This window comes from Capricornis sumatraensis, chromosome 9 (assembly GCF_032405125.1).
Source record: "Capricornis sumatraensis isolate serow.1 chromosome 9, serow.2, whole genome shotgun sequence".
Classification (NCBI taxonomy): domain Eukaryota; kingdom Metazoa; phylum Chordata; class Mammalia; order Artiodactyla; family Bovidae; genus Capricornis; species Capricornis sumatraensis.
The window spans coordinates 17,457,789-17,482,334 of NC_091077.1; the positions used below are offsets into that span (position 1 = coordinate 17,457,789).

The 24,546-nt window shown below is 42.1% G+C and overlaps 1 protein-coding gene and 1 non-coding gene across 2 annotated transcripts in view; both read right to left on the reverse strand.

Moving 5' to 3' along the window:
- The window catches only part of LOC138086185 (putative adhesion G protein-coupled receptor E4P), a 34,927-nt gene extending 10,832 nt beyond the window's left edge, over positions 1-24,095 (reverse strand). Inside the window, exons 1-9 of the mRNA XM_068980995.1 lie at positions 24,065-24,095; positions 20,588-20,638; positions 19,324-19,440; positions 14,533-14,685; positions 12,061-12,101; positions 9,107-9,242; positions 7,539-7,646; positions 2,090-2,274; positions 1,352-1,519 (exon numbers count right to left, since the gene is read on the reverse strand). Of these exons, the coding sequence (XP_068837096.1) occupies positions 1,352-1,519; positions 2,090-2,274; positions 7,539-7,646; positions 9,107-9,242; positions 12,061-12,101; positions 14,533-14,685; positions 19,324-19,440; positions 20,588-20,638; positions 24,065-24,095 (990 nt within the window). The remainder of the gene's footprint in view (positions 1-1,351; positions 1,520-2,089; positions 2,275-7,538; positions 7,647-9,106; positions 9,243-12,060; positions 12,102-14,532; positions 14,686-19,323; positions 19,441-20,587; positions 20,639-24,064) is intronic.
- On the reverse strand, positions 22,943-23,007 carry LOC138086700 (U7 small nuclear RNA). Its single transcript, XR_011145409.1, has one exon. It is a non-coding gene; the product is annotated as a U7 small nuclear RNA (small nuclear RNA).
- Positions 24,096-24,546: the final 451 nt, after the last annotated feature.

A 24,546-nucleotide genomic window follows, 5' to 3' on the forward strand; every position in this document is an offset into this window, starting at 1 on the left:
AGAATCTCAATCAAATGCTATATTTTAAAGAGTGAAAGTAAAGCATGGTCCTACCCAAAAGCAAAGTTGTATTTAGTGGGAAAATATTTTATACTATTTCTTAATTTAAATACATTCAAATGGAATAGAATTTGTTTCTTCAGTCACACTAGTCACATTTTACGTGTTCGATAACCACGTGTTGTGATCCTATTGGACAAGACGGCAATCAAATATAATCTCATGAAGGCTGTTTTGTTCTCTGTAATATCCACAATGCCTGGAATGGCATCAGACACATAGTAGTTTACTCAAATTCATGCCCATTGAGTTGGTTAGATAGCATCACTGATTATAAATGGACATAAATTTGAGCAAACTCCAGGAGATAGTGGAGGACAGAGGAATCTGATGTGCTGTAGTCCATAGGGTCTCAAAGAGTCAGACACAACTTAGTGACTCAACAACAACAACAAAGATACTTATATATAAGTTTGTTAAATTAACAAAATGAGGTTATGCATTTACATAAGAAATATGGTGTTATCTTCCAGTCAATGCTCAATAAATGGGAGTTTAAAATAAATGGGGAAACAAGTTAGGTAAATTTCTTTAAATCTGAGTTATCTGAGATATGGTTGGGACCTGGGAAGTTTAGAGGGCTATGCTTTTACATGGGTGATGGTCAGTTGCCTTTGTTCTGGTGTGCTTTGGTGATGGGGGTTAGCTCTACTCCTCCAGAGTAACAAGTCTCCATGGATCTTTCCACCATAGGGGCTGACAACTGACTTTTCAATGATTGAGGGCTTTCTCTGCTAGCTTGAGCACACTCTGCCCATGCCCATGGACATGTCAAGAGGATGAATACACCCTGGATGTTGTTGTTGTTGTTGTTCAGTCACTAAGTCTTGTCTGACTCTTTGCAACCCCATAGACTGCAGCACGCCAAGCTCTTCTGTCCTCTGCTATCTCCTGGAATTTGCTCAAATTCATATCCATTGAGTCGATGATGTAGCTTTCAAGAAATGACTGAAGGGAGGTGGTGCATAAATAACCCAGCTTTCTCGCCATTCAGTTAGGATGACTCTGAGGTGTGTCTTCTACCCTGACTCCAAAAATCTCCCAGAGGGAAGTAAGCCCAGTTACTCATAGTGGTACCTGGCATCTGGCTTCTCTAATTGGCTTCTGTCTCTTTCCCATTTCATTTCCCAGTCCCTTACTGGTGCTTCCTGGAATTACCTCTCAAGTAATCTACTTCTGCTTGACTCCTTATCTCAGAGTTTTTGTTTTTGTTTTTGTTTTTTTCCCTGAGACTCCGAGAGTATTCCTGGACACAATCAAGTTCACTGTAAGGGACCATAAATCATTGTACCTTGGGAGCAAGAGCCACGAGGACAGCAAAGCTGGAAAGGTGGGAGCACTTGCATTGGGTGTGAGAATCGTTGCTGCCCAAATGAGAGCAGCCCTCCGTCGACCAGCCACCCCCATCCTTTGATCCTTTCCAGTAGACACAGAAATATTTTCTCCTCCCACCACCTGGCTGGAAAGAGAAGAGCATGAAAGTGGATCTTCTGGTTTTTATCATTTCAGCTTTATAGGTTAATTGAGGTGCACTGGGTTGGAAACTGGATTGGAAAAATTCTGAAACCCTTGTGGGGAAGTGTTGCATACCCCGCTTTCACTGTGGGTGAAAAATAAATGCTCTTCATTTATTCTGCCCTTCTCTGGTTATCTCTGGGACTGACTGTTATGCACTGTTTTCCCCAGGTTGTTTGTCATTGATAAGACCAATGAGAGAAACGGATGAGAGGGAGAAGAGGCAGCTCTGGTATTTCTTCTGTACTGCTTTTCTGCTGCAAATTGCCTCCATCTCCAATGGGCAATCTTCCTGTGTACCTGCAACCTTCACTGAGCAATGCTCATCCTTCCAGTGCTTTTTTCCCCCATTGCCTTTTTATGCTTAAGTGTGATACTAGCTGTCCCACATTTGTCATTTCTGAGTGCCTCAACATTTGTTAGTTCTCTTAACTCTGAGTGATCAGAGTTGAATTCAGTTTCCTGCCTGGACTGATAATTCACCTGTTCAAGGTAAAGCCGAGATTTTGCTCACCTGAGTATGTTGGAAGGTCAGGAACACAGGTTTAGATAGATGAACTTTTTCCTTCACACCAATGGAGCCACTTATCACTTGAGAGTTCAGGTTGACTTCTTTTATCCCTCTTCTATCACTGAAAAAGGATCCATTTATAACACTCCCAAGAGATCGATAAGTGATAAGCGCCACTGCACTCCTATCTGAGAAAATGGAAGAAAAGTCACGTTTTCTAGGGTATCTAGAGGTTGGGGAATTGGTACATTAGTGTTCTGTGTGAGGGTTGTAAGGGTTATATAAAGTCAAAATTGCACTTGGAAGTCTTTTCCATTGCCCAATCAATACATTACATGTGGCTTAGGGATTATTATTCTGTATATGTAATATATAGTCTAGTGTATCACACATTATAAGGGATATATGTGCAAAATATTCTATTGATGTGTTGTAAAATATTTATGTATGAACATTAGGCATCAAAAGGAGAATCATAAGGCAAGATGTTTGTCTCCAGAAGGTGAAACTCAGGTGTGCATGTGTGTGTGTGTGTGCTCACACAAGTGCCTGTGTGCGTTCAGTCACGTCCAACTCTCTGTGACCCCATGGACTGTAACCTGCCAGGCTCCTCTGTCCATGGGATTCTCCAGGCAAGAATACTGGAGTGAGTTACCATTTTCTTCTCCAGGGGATCTTTCCAACCCAGGGATCAAACCCCCATCTCTTACATCTCCTGCATTGGCAGGCAGGTTCTTCACCACTAGCACCACCTGGGAAGCCTGGAACTCATGTGGGATGAAGAAATCAAATGTTTCTGAATAGATGATGACTCCCTCATATGCATTCCTGTACTCTGTTGATGGTGGCCAAGGGATGGAGGCAACCTAGATGTCCATCAACAAAGGAATGGATGGAGAAGATGTGGTGTGTATGTACAGTGGAATACTACTCAACTTTAAAATGAAATGAAGTTGGGACATGGATGGACCTAGAGACTGTCATACAAAGTGAAGTGAGCCAGAAAGAGAAAACAAATATTGTATATTAACACACATATGTGGAATCCAGAAAAAATGGTACAGATGACAGAGACAGAGACAGAGACACAGACCTAGACAACAAATGTATAGACACCAAATGGGGAAGTGGGGCGCTGGATGAACAGGAGATTGGGATTGACATATATCGCTGTTGTGTGTGTGCTCAGTTGCTCAGTCTTGTCCAACTCTTTGCAGCCCTATGAACTGTAGCCCACCAGGCTCCTCTGTCCATGGAATTTTCCTAGCAAGAACACTGGAGGGGGTTGCCATTTCCTACTCCAGGGTATCTTCCCAACCCAGGGACTGAACCACACCTCTTGCATCTCCTGCACTGGTGGGTGAATTCTTAACCACTGCAGCACCTGGGAAGCCCCATACACTATCAACACTATAAAATGCATAACTAATGGTGCCAGGAGCCAGCACGAGGAGTCCCGCCCATGGCAAAGGTCATGAGGTTAAGGGGCCCGACAGGCAAAGGTGAGTCGGGCCTTAAGCGAGCCTCCCTGGATCTGCTCGTGCATCTGCCCCAAAACCAGAGTCTGCCTGCCTTACTGCATTATGCTTTCACCTACTCTTCTGACATTAACAGAGGCTATCCCCAACCACCTTTCTCTGGAAAATTAACTTAGAGCTCCAGATAATAGTCTCCTGCATATAAAAGGAGTGTCTCAGGTCAAACCTCTCTGCTGGCAGACTAGCTTGTGTGACAGGATTATCCACACTCTTGCTACTACGTACATGATTGTTTACAACCTCTCAACCATAAACAGCACAGAGAGTTTGGAGTATTTTCAAAGTCTTAGTTAGCATAGGGTTTTTCTAAAGACAAAAATCATGTTGGTGAAGGGTTTCATTGTGGAGTTAATGATTGCCTCCAGGCCTCCATATCCTTAGGCACCTGGGAGTATGTTAATCAATGTAACTGGAATGTAGAAAAAGAAATATAGTAGTTTTGATGTTAGCAATACTAGGCTTTTGAGTTAATGAATTTTCTCTTTTGTTATAGATCACTGTACTCCTCTTTCTTTGTTATAAATCATTGTGTCCTTGCTATGTAAAAATGTAACTTTGTCACTGTCTTAAGACTAAATAGATCTTAAGGGAAAACAAGTTTTCTGATCGATTAACCTTTATCAATAGAAAGAAAGGTGGAGCCATAAAATGTTAATTGGTCTCCAGACCAGAAGATATTGTGAACAAAGGTAAGACCCTTGTAAGAACAAAGATATGCTGAGGACACTGTCTTTAGATAAGGGTCGGAGGAGCTGACCCTGTGTGACTCTGTTTCTTGCATTTATCTCTATGTATAACTAAAAGTATAAAAGTGGACCTGGAAAATAAAGAAACGGACCAGTTCCTGGAAAGACTGGTTTCCCCCGTGTGGTCTTTTCTCATTCTCTTCTTTTCTGGCTGAATTCCCATCTGGAGTGTGGAGGCTTGTCAAGCCTACTAATTTTGCCCTGGCTTATAAGACCCATGTGAGAGGGAGCCCAAGGCGGGGCACCCTCTGCTATTTAAGCGGGCACCAGTGGCCTACATAGGTGGTGCAAACTCCTTGTCTCGGAGTTTTATTGGTTTTCCATGTAAACCAAGTTATTCAGCCTCTTTTCTCCACTAATACTTCCTACTACACTATCCTTTTCTAATCTCTCTTTATATCTGTAATTAAATAAGTTCTTTCCTAGGACGCCGACTCTGTCCCCGCTTCCAATTCCCTGGATCCACCGGGACTGGACCCTGGCAAATGGGAACCTATTGTATAACTAGGGAACTCTGCTCAATGCTATGTGCTGACCTAAATGGGGAGGAAATCCAAAAAAGAGGGGATATGTGTATACACATGTCGGAGTCACTCTGCTGTATGGTAGAAACTAACACAACATTATAAAGCAACTATACTCCAACAAAAATTAATTTTAAAAATATTCCAAATAATTCCCATCTTCCATCTCAAGCTGACTTTTGGGTATCAAATTTAATGGAAAGGTAGACAGGATGGCCCATTCTATTTAATTCATTCTCTCATCCTTCCTTCACTCCCTCCTCCTACCTCTCTTTCTCAGCCTCTCTCTCTCTCTTTTTCTCTTTCTCTCTCTCTGTCTCCCTCCCACCCTCTTCCCTTTCCATTTTCATGCTAGAAGAATTTAAGTCATAGAAGTTAAATGCATAGTATGACACAGTTTCCTAAACTGCAATCATTCTCTGGTGGTCCAGTGGATAAGAATCACCTGCTAATGCAGAGGAAATGGGTTTAATCCCTAGTCCTGGAAGATCCTACATGCCGCAGAGCAACTAAGTCACAACTACTGAGCCTGTGCTCTAGAGCCTGTGAATCACAACTACTGAAGCCCATGCATCCCGTGGAAGCTGGATGCATGAGAAAGTCACCACAATGAGAAACACTGAGCACTGCAACTAGAGAAAGCCCACAAGCAGTAACCAAGACCCAGCACAACCGAAAATAAATAAAAAATAAAATTTTTAAAAGGAGTGGATGGTTGAAAAAAATAATAAAAATCAACTCATTTTTAGATGTTTTCCCCCTCTCCCTTCTCTCTTCTGTAGCTCACAGTAAACAGTGAAGATTAACCAGTAGCCAGGAATTTTATGGAAGAATCATAGGAACAAGTACTTCACTCTCTCCAGGTAACTGGGTCTTTCTCTTTGAAATACTTTTCATGCATGCATTCATTCATTCACTTGTCACATGTTTACTGAGCATCTACTGTGTACTGGACAGTGTTCCAGGCATTGCAACACAGCAAGGAACAAAATGGGCAGAGTCCCTGCCATCAGGGAGATGATGTCGTGGGAGAGATAGACAACAAACAAAAAAATAAATTAGAAAGGGTTTAGTGTGGATGTGATGCAGAGACTTAAATAAAATGATAGAATAAAGCAGGGGTGTCAAATTATGGCCTGGGGGTCAAATCCAGCCTACCATCTGTTTTTGTAAATAAAGTTTTATTGGCACACAGCCATGTCCCTTCATTTACATATCACCTATGGCTCCTTTCATACTACAATGTCAAGAGCTGAGTAGATAAAACAAAAATCATCTGGCCCCCAAACCAGAAATATTTGTCCTCTTGTGTTCTTACAGAAAAAGTTTGCCAACTTGTAGGCTAGCAGAATAGAGAGAGTATAAAATGCTTCTCAAGGGAAAGAGTGTTTGAGACAACTCATGGGCCACCATCAAGAGTGAGCTTCTCTGAGGAAACACTTCTACACTACATTAGGTGGGAATGTAAATTGGTGCATCCACTATGGAAAATGGTGTGGCAGTTCCTCAAAAAACCAATATACAATCCAACAGTCCCACTCTTGGGCATATTTCTTGCTAAAGCTATAATTCAAAAAGGTACATGTACCCCTGTGTTCATAGCAGCAGTGTTCACAATAATCAAAGCATGGAAACAGCCAAAATGTCCTTCAACAGAGGAACAGGTAAAGAAGATGTGGTATGTATATACAATGGAATATTACTCGGCCAAAAAAAGAATGAAATGATGCCATATGCAGTAACAAGGATGGACCTAGAGATTATCATACTAAGTGAAGTGAATGAGAAAGAGAGACAGATATGCCATATGATATCACTTACATGTGGAATCTAAAATATGGCACAAACTAACCTATCAACAAAATGGAAACAGACTCACAGACAGGGAGAACAGGCTTGAGCTTGCCATGGGGAGTCAGATGGGGGAGGGAAGGACTGGGAGTGTGGGATGAGCGAGGAGACATAAACTGTTATATAGAGGACAGGCAAACGACAAGGTTCTACTGTTATAACACAGGGAGCTATAGTCTATATCCTGCGATAAACCATAATGGAAAAGAATATTTTAAAAAGAAAGAGAAATGTATTATCTGAGTCACTTCACTAGATAGCAGAGACTGGCATGACATTGTAAATCAACTACAAAAGTGAAACTCACTCAGTTGTGTCTGACTCTTTGCAACCCCATGGACTATATAGTCCATGGAATTCTCCAGGCCAGACTACTGGAGTGGATAGCCTTTCCCTTCTCCAGGGGATCTTCCCAACCCAGGGATCGAACCCAGGTCTCCCACATTGCAGGTAGATTCTTTACAGCTGAGCCACCAGGGACTTCACTTAAAAAATAAAGTTTTTTTTTAAAGAGTAAGCTTTTTGGATCAGCACATGAAACTGAGCGTGCACAAGCCCATCCCTTTTAAGGAGCTAAGTCAAGGAATCCCTGTTTGAACCTCCGTGTGTATCACAAAGTCCATACAAACTGTGTCCTCAAAATTGCCTGGTTAGTGGTCAAGGCACTAACTAATTCTACCAGAAGAGTCTTCTTACCTTGAATGCTTTGGAAGCTTGGCTCCATCACCTAGAAATGAGATAACAGTGCCTAGAAGTTATAGGTCAAGAGTATAGGTCATCTTAGACACAGTACCTCTTGTGGTTCCTTTGAAAGCATTTGGGCAGTCGATATCCATCGTGTTGTTTCCAGCTTCTAGAACAGTCTTCTCACTTGTCTCATTGCACTTCTTGGTTTCATAAACTGGAAACATTAGGAAAGTGAGTCCTGCTTTGCTCAGTTCTCATGCCTAAAAAACTTGCTAACAACTCCCTTCTTTGACAGATCTGTTACTAGTCATTTTATTTACTGCATGCAAGGTAGACCATTTGGTCCTCCCCTAACATTTCTGCCTGGTGGAGATGAAGTGTCGAAAGTATAGGCAACACCTATAGGTCACACAACTCAAGGGAAGAGAGAAGACTGTTATGCTTCCCAGAGCTGGCACTAAACTAGGCAAGCTCAGCCTTTACCACAGAATATTTAAAGGGAAAAGTTTTCTTTAAACAATGTGTAATGGGGCGCCTGGGGAAAGGAGAACTAATATTTTTAAGCAAGGGAAGCTAAGCATTTAAAAGTTTTCCAAGAAATAGAGTTTTCATTTAAAAAAACAAACTAGAAATAGAGCTACTATATGATCCAGGAATTCTACTCCTGGGCGTTGATCCAGAAAAAACAAACACTCTAATTTGAAAAGATTCATTCACCCCAGTGTTCACAGCAGGACTATGCACAATAGCCAAGACATGGTAGCAACCTAAGTGCCCATCAACAGATGATTGACTTAGGAAAATATGGTACATATTGAAATATTACTCAGCCATTAAAAAGAATGAAATATTGCCATTTGCTGCAACATGGATGGACCTAGAGAATATAATATTTAATAATGTCATAGAAAGACAAATACAATAGATAACACTTACATGTGGAATCTAAAAAAATAATACAAATGAGTGTAAGTACAGAATAGAAACAGATTCACAGACACAGAAAACAAATGTATGGTTACCAAAGGGGAGAGGCAGTGGGGAGGGATAAAATAGGACTATGGGATTAACAGGTACAAACTACAATTATATAAAATAGATAAGCAACAGAGATTTACTGAATAGCACATGAAATTATACCCAATATCTCATTATAATCTACAATGGAATGTAATCTGCAAAAGTACTGAATCACTATGCTATATATGCATGTGGGCATGCTGTCAATTCAGTCATGTCTGACTCTTTGCAATCCCATTGACTGAAGCCAGCCTCCTCTGTTCATGGGATTCTCCAGGCAGTAATACTGGAGTGGGTTGCCATGCCCTCCTCGAGGGAATCTACCTGACTCAGGAGTTGAGCCCACATCTGTTATGTCGCCCGCATTGGCAGGTGGGTTCTTTACCACTAGTGCCACCTGGGAAGCTCTCCTATGCTATACACCTGAAACTAACACAATAATATAAATCAACTATAATTCAATTTTTAAATTTTTAACAGGAAAAAATAAAACTTTTCCAAAGGAATACTTACCTGGGAGCGATCTTCTGCATTTGGGAAAAATCACTTAAGAGAACTCTGTTCATGATATGTGAACATATTAACACAAGGTCTGATGAAAGATGACTTTCATAAAATTTTCTGGTCTTAAAACTAATGCTTAATGTTTCTTACCTATGTCAAGTACAGAATCTTCATGTTTTCCTGGAGAAACAAAACTCTGATTCCATATGGTCAATTCTACATGTTGAAGTAGTTGGGTCACCTGTTTTGCAATGTAGTTTTTGCTTCCATTGTTCCTCAGAGTTTCCTTTCAAAGAAATAAAAGTAATTAGGTAGATGGTTATTGAAATTTTGAAAAGCAGGAATATACATAAGTATGGTTGACAGTATGGTACTGGCACAAAGACAGAAATATAGATCAATGGAACAAAATAGAAAGCCCAGAGATAAATCCACACACCTATGGACACCTTATCTTTGACAAAGGAGGCAAGAATATACAATAAATTAAAGACAATCTCTTTAACAAGTGGTGCTGGGAAAACTGGTCAACCACTTGTAAAAGAATGAAACTAGAACACTTTCTAACACCATACACAAAAATAAACTCAAAATGGATTAAAGATCTAAATGTAAGACCAGAAACTATAAAACTCCTAGAGGAGAACATAGGCAAAACACTCTCCGACATAAATCACAACAGGATCCTCTATGACCCACCTCCCAGAATACTGGAAATAAAAGCAAAAATAAACAAATGGAATCTAATTAAAATTAAAAGCTTCTGCACAACAAAGGAAACCATAAGCAAGGTGAAAAGACAGCCTTCAGAATGGGAGAAAATAATAGCAAATGAAGCAACTGACAAACAACTAATCTCAAAAATATACAAGCAACTCTTGCAGCTCAATACCAGAAAAATAAATGACCCAATCAAAAAATGGGCCAAAGAACTAAATAGACATTTCTCCAAAGAAGACATACAGATGGCGAACAAACACATGAAAAGATGCTCAACATCAGTCATTAACAGAGAAATGCAAATCAAAACCACAATGAAGTACCATTTCATGCCAGTCAGAATGGCTGTGATCCAAAAGTCTACAAGCAATAAATGCTGGAGAGGCTGTGGCGAAAAGGGAACTCTCTTACACTGTTGGTGGGAATGCAAACTAGTACAGCCACTTTGGAGAACAGTGTGGAGATTCCTTACAAAAACTGGAAATAGAACTGCCTTCAGTTCAGTTCAGTTCAGTCACTCAGTCGTGTCCGACTCTTTGCAACCCCATGAATCGCAGCATGCCAGGCCTCCCTGTCCATCACCATCTCCCGGAGTTCACTCAGACTCACGTCCATCGAGTCTGTGATGCCATCCAGCCATCTCATCCTCTGTCATCCCCTTCTCCTCCTGCCCGCAATCCCTCCCAGCATCAGGGTCTTTTCCAATGAGTCAACTCTTCCCATGAGGTGGCCAAAGTACTGGAGCTTCAGCTTTAGTTAGCATCATTCCTTCCAAAGAAATCCCAGTACTGATCTCCTTCAGAATGGACTGGTTGGATCTCCTTGCAGTCCAAGGGACTCTCAAGAGTCTTCTCCAACACCACACTTCAAAAGCATCAATTCTTTGGTGCTCAGCCTTCTTCACAGTCCAACTCTCACGACCCAGCAATCCCACTGCTGGGCATACACACCAAGGAAACCAGAACTGAAAGAGACACGTGTACCCCAATGTTCATTGCAGCACTGTTTATAATAGCCAGGACATGGAAGCAACCTAGATGTCCATCAGCAGATGAATGGATAAGAAAGCTGTGGTACATATACGCAATGGAGTATTACTCAGCCATTAAAAAGAATACATTTGAATCAGTTCTAATGAGGTAGATGAATCTGGAGCTGATTATACAGAGTGAAGTAAGCCAGAAAGAAAAACACCAATACAGTATACTAATGCATATATATGGAATTTAGAAAGATGGTAACGATAACCCTGTATGTGAGACAGCAAAAGAGACACAGATGTATAGAACAGTCTTTTGGACTCTGTGGGAGAGGGAGAGGGTGGGATGATTTGGGAGAATGGCATTGAAACATGTATAATATCATATAAGAAATGAATTGCCGGTCTAGGTTGGATGCAGGATACAGGATGCTTGGGGCTGGTGCACTGGGATGACCCAGAGGGGTGGTATGGGGAGGGAGGTGGGAGGGGGGTTCAGGATTGGGAACACATATACACTCGTGGCAGATTCATGTCTATGTATGGTAAAACCAATGCAATATTGTAAAGTAATTACAATAAATAAATTTAAATTTAAAAAAGTGTGGTTGAGTGAGCCAGCCTCTTGATGAGAGTGAAGGAGAAGAGTGAAAAAGCTGGCTTAAAACTCATCATTAAAACAAACTAAGATCATGTCCTCCTGTCCCATCACTTAATGTCAAACAGAAGGGCAAGTGACAGATTTCCTCTTCTTGTGCTCTACAATCACCGCTGATGGTCACTGCAGCCATGAAATTAGAAGACGATTGCATCTTGGCAGGAAAGCTATGACAAACCTAGGCAGTATGTTAAAAAGCAAAGACATCACTTTGCTGACAAATATCCATGTAGTCAAGACTACGTATGGTCTTTCCAGTAGTCATGCACAGATGTGAAAGCTGGACCATAAAGAAGGCATAGCACCAAAGATTTGATATCTTCGAACCGTGTTACTGGAGAAAATTCTTGAGAGTCCTTTGGACAGCAAGGAGATCAAACCAGTCAATCTTAAAGGAAGTCAACCCTGAATATTCATTGGAAGACCACCTGATGCAAAGAGCCAACTCATTGGAAAAGACTCTGATACTGGGGAAGATTGAAGGCAAAAGAAGAAGAGGCAACAGAGTATGAGATGGTTAGATAACATCACTGACTCAACAAACATGAATTTGAGAGAACTCCAGGAGTTAGTGAAGGACAGGAGAGCCTGGCATGCTGCAGTCCACGGAGCTGCAAAGAGTCAGACATGACCTGGCGACTGAACAATAACAACAACTAAAGTCACAGAGAGCCATGGTAGTATTTGAGCAGGAGGAAGGTATGGTAAGACTGATTGTTTTTCAAACCTAGGCTGCACCTTACTTACCCAAATGTCCCCTGGTACTTGTGTCTCATTATTGGCATCCTCTGAGAAAGAAAAGTAACAGTCAAATGAAATATGGGGAATAACACACTCTAACATAGATCTTTCTTCCAATCACATTCAAGTTGAGTGTTTCCTTCTGCACTCAAATAGCATCCTAATTTCATTCTAAGAATTCCCAAATCTCTTCCAAGGTAGAATTTTCAAAGGGAATTAGGATGGGGTTTCTCATTCAAAAATTCAGTCAGTGGTGTTTATGGAGCATCTACTAAAAGTAATTAGCCTCCAATTAAAATAAATGAATTTAAATTAAAAGAAAAAGAAGGAGGCTAAATCTTATAAACTTAGGTGAATAAAGAGACAGATGCTAAGATCTTTCACTGTTAATGGGAATGTGAATTGATATAGCCACTATGGAGAACAGTATGGGAGGTTCTTTAAAAAGCTAAAAATAAAACTACCATATGACCCACCAATCCCACCCTTGAGCACAGATCCTAAGAAAACCATAATTCAAAAAGACACAAGTACCCCAATGTTCACTGCAGCTGTATTTATAATAGCTAGAACATAGAAGCAACCTAGATGTCCATTGACAGATGAATGGATAAAAAAAGTTGTGGTACATATACACAATGGAATATTACTCAGCCGTAAAAAGGAATGCCTTTGAGTCAGTTCTGATGAGGTGGATGAACCTAGAACCTATTATACAGAGTGAAGTGAGTCAGAAAGAGAAAGATAATATTGTATTCTAATGCATACATATGGAATCTAGAAAAATGGTACTGAAGAATTTATTTACAAGACAATGATGGAGAAACAGACATAGAGAACAGACATGGGGAACGGGGAGGAGAGGGTGAGATGGATGGGAAGGGTAACATGGGAACTTACATTACCATATGTAAAATAGATAGCCAACAGGAATTTAATGTATGGCTCAGGAAAGTCAAACAGGGGCTTTGTATCAACCTAGAGGGGTAGGATGGGGAGGAAGATGGGAGGGAGGTTCAAAAGGGAGGGGATATATATATACCTATGGCTGATTTATGTTGAGATTTGACAGAAAACAACACAATTCTATAAAGCAATTATCCTTCAATTAAAACAAAATAAATTTTTTAAAAACCTCAAATAAAAATCTGCTAAAAATCAAAGACAAAGAGAAAAAGAGATTATATTCAAATGAAAACCAATTAGACTGATAGCTAACATCTCATCAGAAACAGTGGAATCTAGAAAACAATAATTTCTTTAAAGTGAACAAAAATAAGAATTAAGATAAAATCCATTTTCAGATTAAATATAAAATTTAAATATTAAATAATAATAAATAAGTAGAAGAAACAAAACAAACCAACAAAAAGAATGAAATTGGGTCATTGGTAGAGACATGGGTGGACCTAGAGTCTGTCATACAGAGTAAGGTAAGTCAGAAAGAGAAAAACAAATACTGTATATTAACACATTTAGGCGGAATCTAGAAAAATTTATGGATGAGTCTGTTTTCACGGCAGAAATAGAGAACAGACATGTGAACACTGAAGGGGTAGAGGGAGTGAGATGAACTGGGAGACTGGGGCTGACCTAAATACACTATCGTGTGTAAAACCAATAGCCGGTGGGAACATGCAGTACAGTGTAGGGAGCTCAGCTCAGTGCTCTGCGATAACCTGGATTGGTGGAATGGAGGTGGGTGTGAGGAAGGAGATATGTGTATAGACAGAGCTGAGTCACTTCATTGTACAGCAGATACTAACACACCATTGTAAAGCAACTATACTCCAGTTTTTTAAAAAGAGAGACAAAATATGTTCCCTTGTGGAGTCCGAAGCCTATGGCAAAGTTGCCAAGCAAATAATTGAGTGATTATGAGTCCAGCATATTAATACATAGGATGAGACACTTTGGCAGTATACAGAAAAAGACCATGTTTGGGGTGTGGGAAACCCTTCCCAAAGAAACACGTGTTAACTGAGATAATAACAATCAGTTGTTGTCTACCTAGCATTGTATTTTAAGGGACACTGACCACCTGATGTGAAATGCTGACTCATTGGAAAAGACCCTTATGCCGGGAAAGATTGAAGGCAGGAGGAGAAGGGGATGACAGAGGAGGAGATGGTTGGATGGCATCACTGACTCAATGGACATAAGTTTGAGCAAACTCAGGGATATAGTGAAGGACAGGGAAGTCTGGTGTTCTGCAGTCCATGGGGTCGCAAAGAGTCGGACATGACTGAACAACAACAACAAAGGTATCTACTTGGAGATGGTGACTGTTGCCATGGGCTTGAGTGAAATCTCCCAGGAAATGGTTACCAAGGATAACAACGGATTGAAGGGTGAGGGCCAGGACAGATCTCTACCCTGTTACCCTAGCCTGAAATTGGTGAAACTCTCAAGGGATCTTCTCCTGTCTCCTTTTTCATGGTGGAGTATTTGATTACTGGAGTACTTGGAGATTCTCACCATAACATTCTGCATAATTAATTGTAAATATACTAGCCACCCAGTTGAAGAGAGGATAATGTGGGACACAGCTGCAGTAGTAATTTCCAATTCCATTTCTGCAATATGCTTTCTGCTTGCACTTTGCCAGCCCTCTTGCACACTCATCAATATCTGTGAATCAAGAGAAAATATCATTAGAAAATATCACTTTTTATTCTCATAAAACCATATTGTTTTCCCTTGCCCATGAGATCTCTACTACCCAACATCACTTATAAATATACCCAGAACATCCGTCCTTGGTTAAGATGATTCAGTATAGAGATGACAATTCTCCTGAAGTTACTTTATAAAGCTAAAGTAATTTCTAGGATGCACTGTTGAGTGGAATAAAGTTCAGAAGGCCTTCTCTGATGTCCTATCAAAAGGATCAAGATCACAGAAGACAAGGAAGGATTAAGAATCTGCCACAGATTAGATGAGGCAGGACTGAGATGACTAAATGCAATGTGAGACCCTGAAATGGCTCTTAGAACAGAAAAAAAAGGGGGTGGATTTTAGGGGGAGAACTGGTAAAACTTGTATAAAGTCTCTCGTCTAGTTGATATTATTGTACTATTATTCACCCTCTGATTTTGCTCACTGTATGATGGTTGTCATATCATTAGCTGACCTTAGCGAACTGAGTAAAAGCTCTACAGAATTCATTGAACTGTTTTGCAGTTTTTCTTTAAGTCTCAAACTGTTTCAAAATAAAACATCTAAAAAAAACACATCCAATATTTTATGATTCCAAGATAGAATGTAGAATGGTGGGTACCAGGGGCGAGGGGAAGAGAAGAGGGAAGTTAATGTTTAACTGGGAAATAGTTTCAGTTCTGCAAGATGAAAAACGTTCTGGAGATGAAAGGCAGCAATGGTTGCACAACAGTGTGAATTTACTAAGTAACAGTGAAGTACAATAACAAAATAGTCAATGAATAACAGTGAATAACAGTAACTGATTAAAATGGTAAATTGCGTTATACATATTTTACTATAATTGAAAAAAACAATTTAAACAAATAAATAAATACATTATCATATGATTCCACTTATAGGAGGGCCCTAAAGGAGTCAATAAATGTCGGTATAGTAAGGCTATGGTTTTTCCAGTAGTCATGTATGGATGTGCAAGTTGGACTGGGTGAAGAAAGCTGAGCGCCGAAGAATTGATGCTTTTGAACTGTGGTGTTGGAGAACACTCCTGAGAGTCCCTTGGACTGCAAGCAGATCCAACCAGTCCATTCTAAAGATCAGTCCTGGGTGTTCTTTGGAAGGAACGATGCTAAAGATGAAACTCCAGTACTTTGGCCACCTCATGCAAAGAGTTGACTCATTGGAAAAGACTCTGATGCTGGGAGGGATTGGGGGCAGGAGGAGAAGGGGACGACAGAGGATGAGATGGCTGAATGGCATCACGGACTCAATGGACGTGAGTTTGAGTGAACTCCAGGAGATGGTGATGAACAAGGAGCCTGGCATGCTGCAATTCATGGGATCGCAAAGAGTCGGACACGACTGAGCGACTGAACTGAACTGAACTGAAAGGAGTCAAATTAACAGAGATAGAAGGTAGGATGGTGGTTGCCAAGGGCTGGGGAGGAGTAGGAATGGGAATTTAGCATTTAATGGGTACAAAGTTTCCATTTGAGATGATGTAAAAGTTCTGTGGTTGGATGGTAGAGATGGTAGAGCTGGTAGAGCTTCCCAAGAGGCTCAGTGGTAAAGAATCTGCCTGCCTATGCAGGAGACAGGAGACGTGGGTTTGATCCCTGGATCAGGAAGATCCCCTGGAGGAAGAAATGGCAACACACTCTAATACTCTTGCCTGGGAAATCCCATGAACAGAAGAGCCTGGTGGGCTACAGTCCATGGGGTCTCAAAGAGTTGGACACAACTGAGCAACACGGTAAACTGTAATTTATACATTTGCCACAGTAAAATGAAGTTAAAAAGGAATAAATACATCTTAAATAGTCTACTATTTTCTGTTTCACCTCATGAATTGACATGACAGTGCCATCAAACAGTTAACCAGTTCCAGCAATTAGGATTCAGGAGTGGTATTTCCCTTGGCATTTAGATTGACCTTTAGAATTTGTAGAAATGAAAAAGAGATTTGGCCAGAGCTGATGAGAGCAGTGAAAAGTGAAACTGAAAAGCTAAGTTGGAACCACATCACGAAAGATGCTGAGTGATGAGAGAGTTTATTCATTTGTTCCTTTGGGGAACACTTATTTGTTGGGCATCTGCCATGTGATATTGTTCTTTTTCCTATGTATTGAGTGATAAACAAAAGAAATTCTCCCTGCCCTTGTGAAATCCTCAGAAACTGCCCCCCGCCCAAAAAAAAATCACCAGTGCTTGAGACTTTAAGAGTCCAGGGTCCTGAGAACTCCACTTTTCTCTGAAGAAAAACCAAGCCAATATCAGGGCTCACTAAGCCAGCATTGGAGAATTTTGAGCATTACTTTCATGTGAGATGAGTGCAATTGTGCAGGAATTTGAGCATTCTTTGGCATTGACTTTCTTTGGGATTGGAATGAAAACTGACCTTTTCCAATCCTGTGGCCACTGCTGAGTTTTCCAAATTTGCTGGCATATTGAGTGCAGCACTTTCACAGCATCATCTTTCAGGATTTGAAACAGCTCAACTGGAGTTCCATCACCTCCACTAGCTTTGTTCATAGTGATGCTTTCCAAGGCCCATCTGACTTCACTTTCCAAGATGTCTGGCTCTAGATTAGTGATCACATCATCATGATTATCTGGGTCATGAAGATCTTTATGTACAGTTCTTCCGTGTATTCTTGCCACCTCTTCTTAATATCTTCTGCTTCTGTTAGGTCCACACCATTTCTGTCCTTTATCGAGCCCATCTTTGCATGAAATGTTCCCTTGGTATCTCTAATTTTCCTGGAGAGATCTCTGGTCTTTCCCATTCTGTTGATTTCCTCTATTTCTTTGCATTGATCGCTGAAGAAGGCTTTCTTATCTCTTCTTGCTATTCTTTGGAACTCTGCATTCAGATGCTTATATCTTTGCTTTCCTCCTTTGCTTTTTGCTTCTCTTCTTTTCACAGCTATTTGGAAGTCCTCCCCAGACAGCCATTTTGCTTTTTTGCATTTCTTTTCATGGGGAAGGTCTTGATCCCTGTCTCCTGTACAATGTCACGAACCTCATTCCATAGTTCATCAGGCACTCTATCTATCAGATCTAGTCCCTTAAATCTATTTCTCACTTCCACTGTATAATCATAAGGGATTTGAACTACCACACAATTGCACTCATCCCACATGCTAGTAAAGTAATGCTCAAAATTCTCCAAGCCAGACTTCAGCAATATGTGAACCGTGAACTCCCTGATGTTCAAGCTGGTTTTAGAAAAGGTAGAGGAACCAGAGATCAAATTGCCAACATCCGCTGGATCATCGAAAAAGCAAGAGAGTTCCAGAAAAACATCTATTTCTGCTTTATTGACTATGCCAAAGCCTTTGACTGTGTGGATCACAATAAACTGTGGAAAATTCTGAAAGAGATGGGGATACCAGACCACCTGACCTGCCTCTTGAGAAATCTGTATGCAGGTCAGGAAGCAACAGTTAGAACTGGACATGGAGCAACAGACTGGTTCCAAATAGGAAAAGCAGTACGTCAAGGCTGTATATTGTCACCCTGCTTATTTAACTTATATGCCGAGTACATCATGAGAAACGCTGGACTGGAAGAAACACAAGCTGGAATCAAGATTGCCGGGAGAAATATCAATAACCTCAGATATGCAGATGACACCACCCTTATGGCAGAAAGTGAAGAGGAGCTAAAAAGCCTCTTGATGAAAGTGAAAGAGGAGAGTGAAAAAGTTGGCTTAAAGCTCAACATTCAGAAAATGAAGATCATGGCATCTGGTCCCAAAACTTCATGGGAAATAGATGGGGAAACAGTGGAAACAGTGTCAGACTTTATTTTCTGGGGCTCCAAAATCACTGCAGATGGTGACTGCAGCCATGAAATTAAAGGACGCTTATTCCTTGAAAGAAAAGTTCTGACCAACCTAGATAGTATATTCAAAAGCAGAGACATAACTTTGCCGACTAAGGTCCGTCTAGTCAAGGCTATGGTTTTTCCTGTGGTCATGTATGGATGTGAGAGTTGGACTGTGAAGAAGGCTGAGCACCGAAAATTTGATGCTTTTGAACTGTGGTGTTGGAGAAGACTCTTGAGAGTCCCTTAGACTGCAAGGAGATCCAACCAGTCCATTCTGAAGGAGATCAGTCCTGGGATTTCTTTGGAAGGAATGATGCTAAAGCTGAAACTCCAGTACTTTGGCCATCTCATGAGAAGAGTTGACTCATTGAAAAGACCCTGATGCTGGGAGGGATTGGGGGCAGGAGGAGAAGGGGATGACCGAGGATGAGATGGCTGGATGGCATCATGGACTCAATGGACGTGAGTCTGAGTGAACTCTGGGAGATGGTGATGAACAAGGAGGCCTGGCATGCTGTGATTCACGGAGTCGCGAAGAGTCAGACACAACTGAGCGACTGAACTGAACTGAACTGTACTGAAGCCAGCATTAGGATGCACGTGAAAAGAAGGCAAGGACTGGGGACTTCTATAGGGATATTGAGGCAGTGCTGATATTTTCTATTTTGTAATATCATTGTACCATTGCAGTACCAGCACCAGTAGGTTACACAGTATTTGAGACTAAGAGGGTTGCTCCTGGTCCCTTTCAAACGCCAAGATGAATGCGGGCTTCTTTACCTTCACATTTCTGAACGGACTTCAAGAACCACCTCTGAGACACAGACTGAAATCCATCTTTGCAAACACAGGTGCCACGGAGGCAGTTAGCATTTTCTGGGCACGGAGGACAGGAAACTGCAAGGAACATAGAATCCATTCATTTGCTTGCTCATTCATTTCATTCAAGAAATATTCATTGAGCACCTATGAAGTACCACATGCTGCAGTCTCAAGAACCTCCTCTTGGGAATAGCTTACTGTCATCCTTTTGGAAGCCATCCTACTGCTGAGCATAGATGCTCAGCACGCCCCACCCACTCCCCACCTCTGCCACCAATACCACTTTTGCTCGTCAGTAGAACTTCCATGTTTCAGCACCTGTGTTTCCTTACTGAGGGCTCTCTCTGGCCACTAGCATCCTTTTTGCACAGCACATGCTGGTTTTCAAGGTCTTCTTCCCCAAGGACTAGTTTCCTCAAACAGTGATGGACTGACTGAGTCAGTGGATTAAAAATAAACCAGCTTCTCATTCTAGATATGAATCAGCTAACCAGAATAGTTAACACCAACAACAAAAAAACTGTAACAATAAAGCTGTTTTTGGCTACATGTTTTGGGGGCTAGTCAGAGGAGCCTGATAGGCTACAGTCCACGGGGTCGCAAAGAGTCAGACACGACTGAGCAACTTCACTATTGGGGGCTGGTGGTGCTGGAGAAGACTCTTGAGATTCTCTTGAGGAGATCAAACAAGTTGATCCTTAAGGAAATCCACCCTGAATATTGAGTGGAAGAGCTGATGCTGAAGCTGAAGCTCCAATCCGGTGGCCACCTGATGTGAAGAGCTGAGTTATTAGAAACGATCTTGATGCTGGGAAAGATTGAGGGCAGGAGGAGAAGGTGTTGAGAGAGGATGAGATGGTTGTATGGCATCACTGACTCAATGCACATGAGTTTGAGCAACTTCTGGGAGATGGTGAAGGACAGGGAGGCCTGGTGTGCTGCAGTCCATGGGGTTGCAGAGTCAAACATGATTTAGTGACTGAAAAACAACAACTGAGGGCTGGAAAAAGGAAACACAAGGAGGATAACCAACAAGCAAATAGTGTAGAAAAGTGAGGTTCATGTATGCAACTACAAGAACAAATCAAGGTGTCTCTTTTCTCATTGAAGTATGAAGTATTTGCAATGATAGTGAAGGACAAAGAAGCCTGGTGCTCTGCGGTCCATAGGATCTCCAAGAGTAGGATATGACTGAGCAACTGAACAGTAGCAACACACTCACCTCCAGCCTCCTTTGCTTCCAATCCTGACGGAGCCAGGAGGATGCTGAGACCTAGAAGAAGGAGGGCAGAGATAAAGCAGATGGGAGATGCCCTGAGGCTCTGCTTGGCTGAAGCCTGAGTGAGTCGGCATCTTTGTCTCCTCTTGTCAAGTCATACTTGTGCTAGCTTCACTGTAGATTCTTCTAGATTGGCTGTAAACACTAATGTCACAGAAGGGCATCATACAGTACTGATTACAGCTATCAGAGACTCTACACCCAAGTCCAGTGTGTGTGGGGGACGACGGGAGTTCCCACAACAATAAGCAATCCTCTGACACCAGCTGGGTATCCTATAATTAAACTCAGTTCTTTCTTTTTCTCTCCCCCCACCTCTTTTTTAGATTTTTTCCCTCATATAGATCATTACAGAGTATTGAGAAGAGTTTCCTGTGCTATAAAATAGGTCCTTGTGCTATGCTAAGTTGCTTCAGTTGTGTCCAACTCTTTGTGACCCTATGGACCCACCCTGCTTCTCTGTCCATGGGACTCTCCAGGCAAGAATACTGGAGTGGGTTGCCATGGCCTTCTCCAAGGATTTTCCCCACCCAGGGATCAAACCCACATCGCTTATGTCTCCTGCATTGCCAGGTGGATTCTTTACCTCTAATGCTACCTGGGAAGCCTAAAATAGGTCCTTATTAGTTATCTACTTTTTATTTTTGTAATGCAGCATGGCACCTGGGATCCCAAAGATCAGACCTGTGCTCCCTGCAGTGGAAATGCAGAGCCCTAACCACTGGAATGGGGAATTCCTCTATCTATTTTATATAGAGTAGTGTGTATATGTCAATCCCAACCTCTGAATTTGTCCCTCTCAACTCAATTCTGGCACTAACTCCCCAGAAAGAGTACCAGGTATCCCAGGTTAAGGGCTCAGTCCCAAAGACTTCAGATGCCCATCACAATTCCAAGTTGTCCCCTGGGCTTCTGACCAACTGGCTATGGATTGGATATTCCAATAACTCCCTCTTTGGATTCAATTAATTTGCTAGAGCAGCTCACAGAACTCAGAGAAACCATTTGCTTACTGGATTACCAGTTTATTGTAGAAGGATATTGGGCATCCCAGGTGGCACTAGTGGTAAAGAACCTGCCTGCCAATGCAGGAGACATAAGAGACACGGGTTTCCCTGGGGTGGAAAGATTCCTGGAAGGGCAAGGAAACCCACTCCAGTATTCTTGCCTGGAGAATCCCGTGGACCGAAGTGTCTGGTGGGTTACGGTCCATGGGGTCACAGTCGGACATGACTGAAATGACTTGGCATGCACACATAGAAGAATATATCTCAGAAAGAGCCAAATGGAAGATATACACTGGGCAAGGTATGAAGAAGGGAGTGGGGATTCCGTGCCCTCTCGGCACCACTTTCCTCAAATCTCCATGTGTTCACCAACCCAGAAGCTCTCAGAATCCCATCATTTTGGGGCTTTTGTAGACACTTCATTGAGCATCCCAGGTGGCTCAGTGGTCAAGAATCTACCTGCCAATGCACAGGACATAGGGTCGATCTCTGGCCCAGGAAGATCCCGCATGCCATGGGGCAACTAAGCCAGTTCGCCACAACTACTGAAGCCCGTGCACCCTAGAGCCAGTACTCTACAACAAGAGAAGCCCCTGCAATGAGAAGCCTGTGCACCATAACTAGAAAGTAGTCTGCAAGCAGTAATGAAGATCCAGCATAGCCAAAAAAAACACAAAAAACAAACAAAAAAAACCCCTCAAGCCTCTGCATTTTCCTTGTGAATGCATTTTTGACACATAAAGAAGAAATATGACCATAGGACAGGGGTCAGCCAACTATGGCCTTGGGCCAAATGCAGACCTCTGCCTGGTTTTGTGCAGCCCATGAGCTAAGAATTGTTTTTGCTGCTACTGCTAAGTCACTTCAGTCGTGTCTGACTCTGTGCGACCCCATAGATGGCAGCCCACCAGGCTCTCCCGTCCCTGGGATTCTCCAGGCAAGAATACTGAAGTGGGTTGCCATTTTCTTCTCCAATGCATGAAAGTGAAAATTGAATGTGAAGTCGCTCAGTTGTGTCCGACTCCTAGTGACCCCATGGACTGCCGCCTACTAGGCTCCTCCATCCATGGGATTTTCCAGGCAAGAGTACTGGAGTGGGTTGCCAAGTTTTTAGTTGTTTTTAAATTTTTTTTTTAATCAAGGAGAATATATTGCATGCATGGAATGCGAACATTACCTGAAATTCACATTCCTATGTCTATAAATCAAGCTTTATTGGAACACGACAGTGCCCATCAGTTCACAAAAGGTCGGTGGCTGCTCTTATTTATTTATTTACTTTTTTTTTGTAGGGGGATTTCCAGTGCAGTTTTATGAAAACCCCACTAGACAAATTCCAAAAGACCTGTCCCACTCTGTGGCTGCTTTTATAAAGCAACAAGGAGTTGAGGCATTAAGACAGAGATCAAAATGGCCCCCAAAGCTGGGAATAGTGATTACCTGGATCTTTACAGGAAGAAAAAATATGTTCACTTCTGGCATAAAGTAATGGCCATCACGTGCTTGCCTCTAAGAACTGCTTACAAACTGCCTAGCCTTAAACTGTGTCTGATTCCTCCAATGGTATTTTTTATTATCTTGAAGTCCCTAAATCTCAGAGCAGACAGGGGGGTAGGTTCCAGTTACTACAATATGCTAAGCAATGATCCTCCAAGTTCGGACCCACATAGTGGTCAGTCGGCATGTCAGATGCTTGCCATGCCCCCTACGCCTACCCAGGGAGGGGTTGCACAGTAAGCAGATAACTTACTGTATCCTTCTGTAAAAGGATGTTTTTCTGCAGCCCGTGAAGGGCGTCAAGAAGCACGGGAGGAGGACTGGAGGACACATAATCCAGCTTCCTTGCCCTTCTAAGGCACATTACATACTGAAAGGATACCCAGCAGGACTGGAGTGCCAGTTACCCACAGTGCTAACCCCTCACCGCCACTCTTCTCTCTTCCCTCTTTGGCTTCCCTTCCCAAAGGCTCCTAAAGCGTTCCTGGGATTCCTTCCCAAACGTGTGTTTGTGCTCAGTCACTTCAGTTGTGTCCGACTCTTTGGGACCCTATGGACCATAGCCCACCAGGATCCTCTGTCCATGAGATTCTTCAGGCAAGAATACTAGAGTGGGTTGCCATGCCCTTCTCCAGGGGATCTTCCCCACTGAGGGATCGAACCCACATCTCTTATGTCTCCTGCATTGGCAGGCATGTTCTTTACCACTAGCCCCATCTGGGAAGCCTAAATTAACTGAACCCAAGTTTTTGTCCCAGTTCTGCTTTGGAGGAGAGCAATTAAGAGACTTGGTATCAGAGTTTGGAGTAGGACACACACACAGGAATTTCTGGAGAAAGTGCCAAATTCTGGAAAGCAACCAAAGCTGGGGTATGCAGGGTACTGGAGGGTGGGGAGAATTCTTTTTTCTACTCACCAGAGAGTAGCAACAGGCACCTGCTTCCCATAGAAGTTGAGGTTCCAGGAATGACAACCTTAGAAGCACTCCCAAGCAGGATCTGACAAGGATTCCTGGGATAAAGAAGCCCCATGAGGATTTATTTTGGATGGCCACAAAATTTAGAAGGTAGGTGGTTGATGTTTATCAAAACCCCTTCATTTCTACCTATCTTTTGACTCAACAACTCCAATTCTGGGAAATAAGCAAGGTTCTGCACAGATGATTATAGCATAATGCCTCCTAGGAGCAAGGTTAGTAGTAGCTGTAGTCATCACTCAGTACTGTTTGACTCTTTGCCACCCTATGGACTGTAGCCCTCCAGGCTTCTCTGTCCATGGGATTCTCCAAGCAAGAACACTGGAGTGGGTTGCCATGCCTTCCTTCAGAAGATCTTCCCAACCCAGGGGTCAAATCTGCATTTCTTAAGTCTCTTGCACTAGCAGGGAGGTTCTTTACCA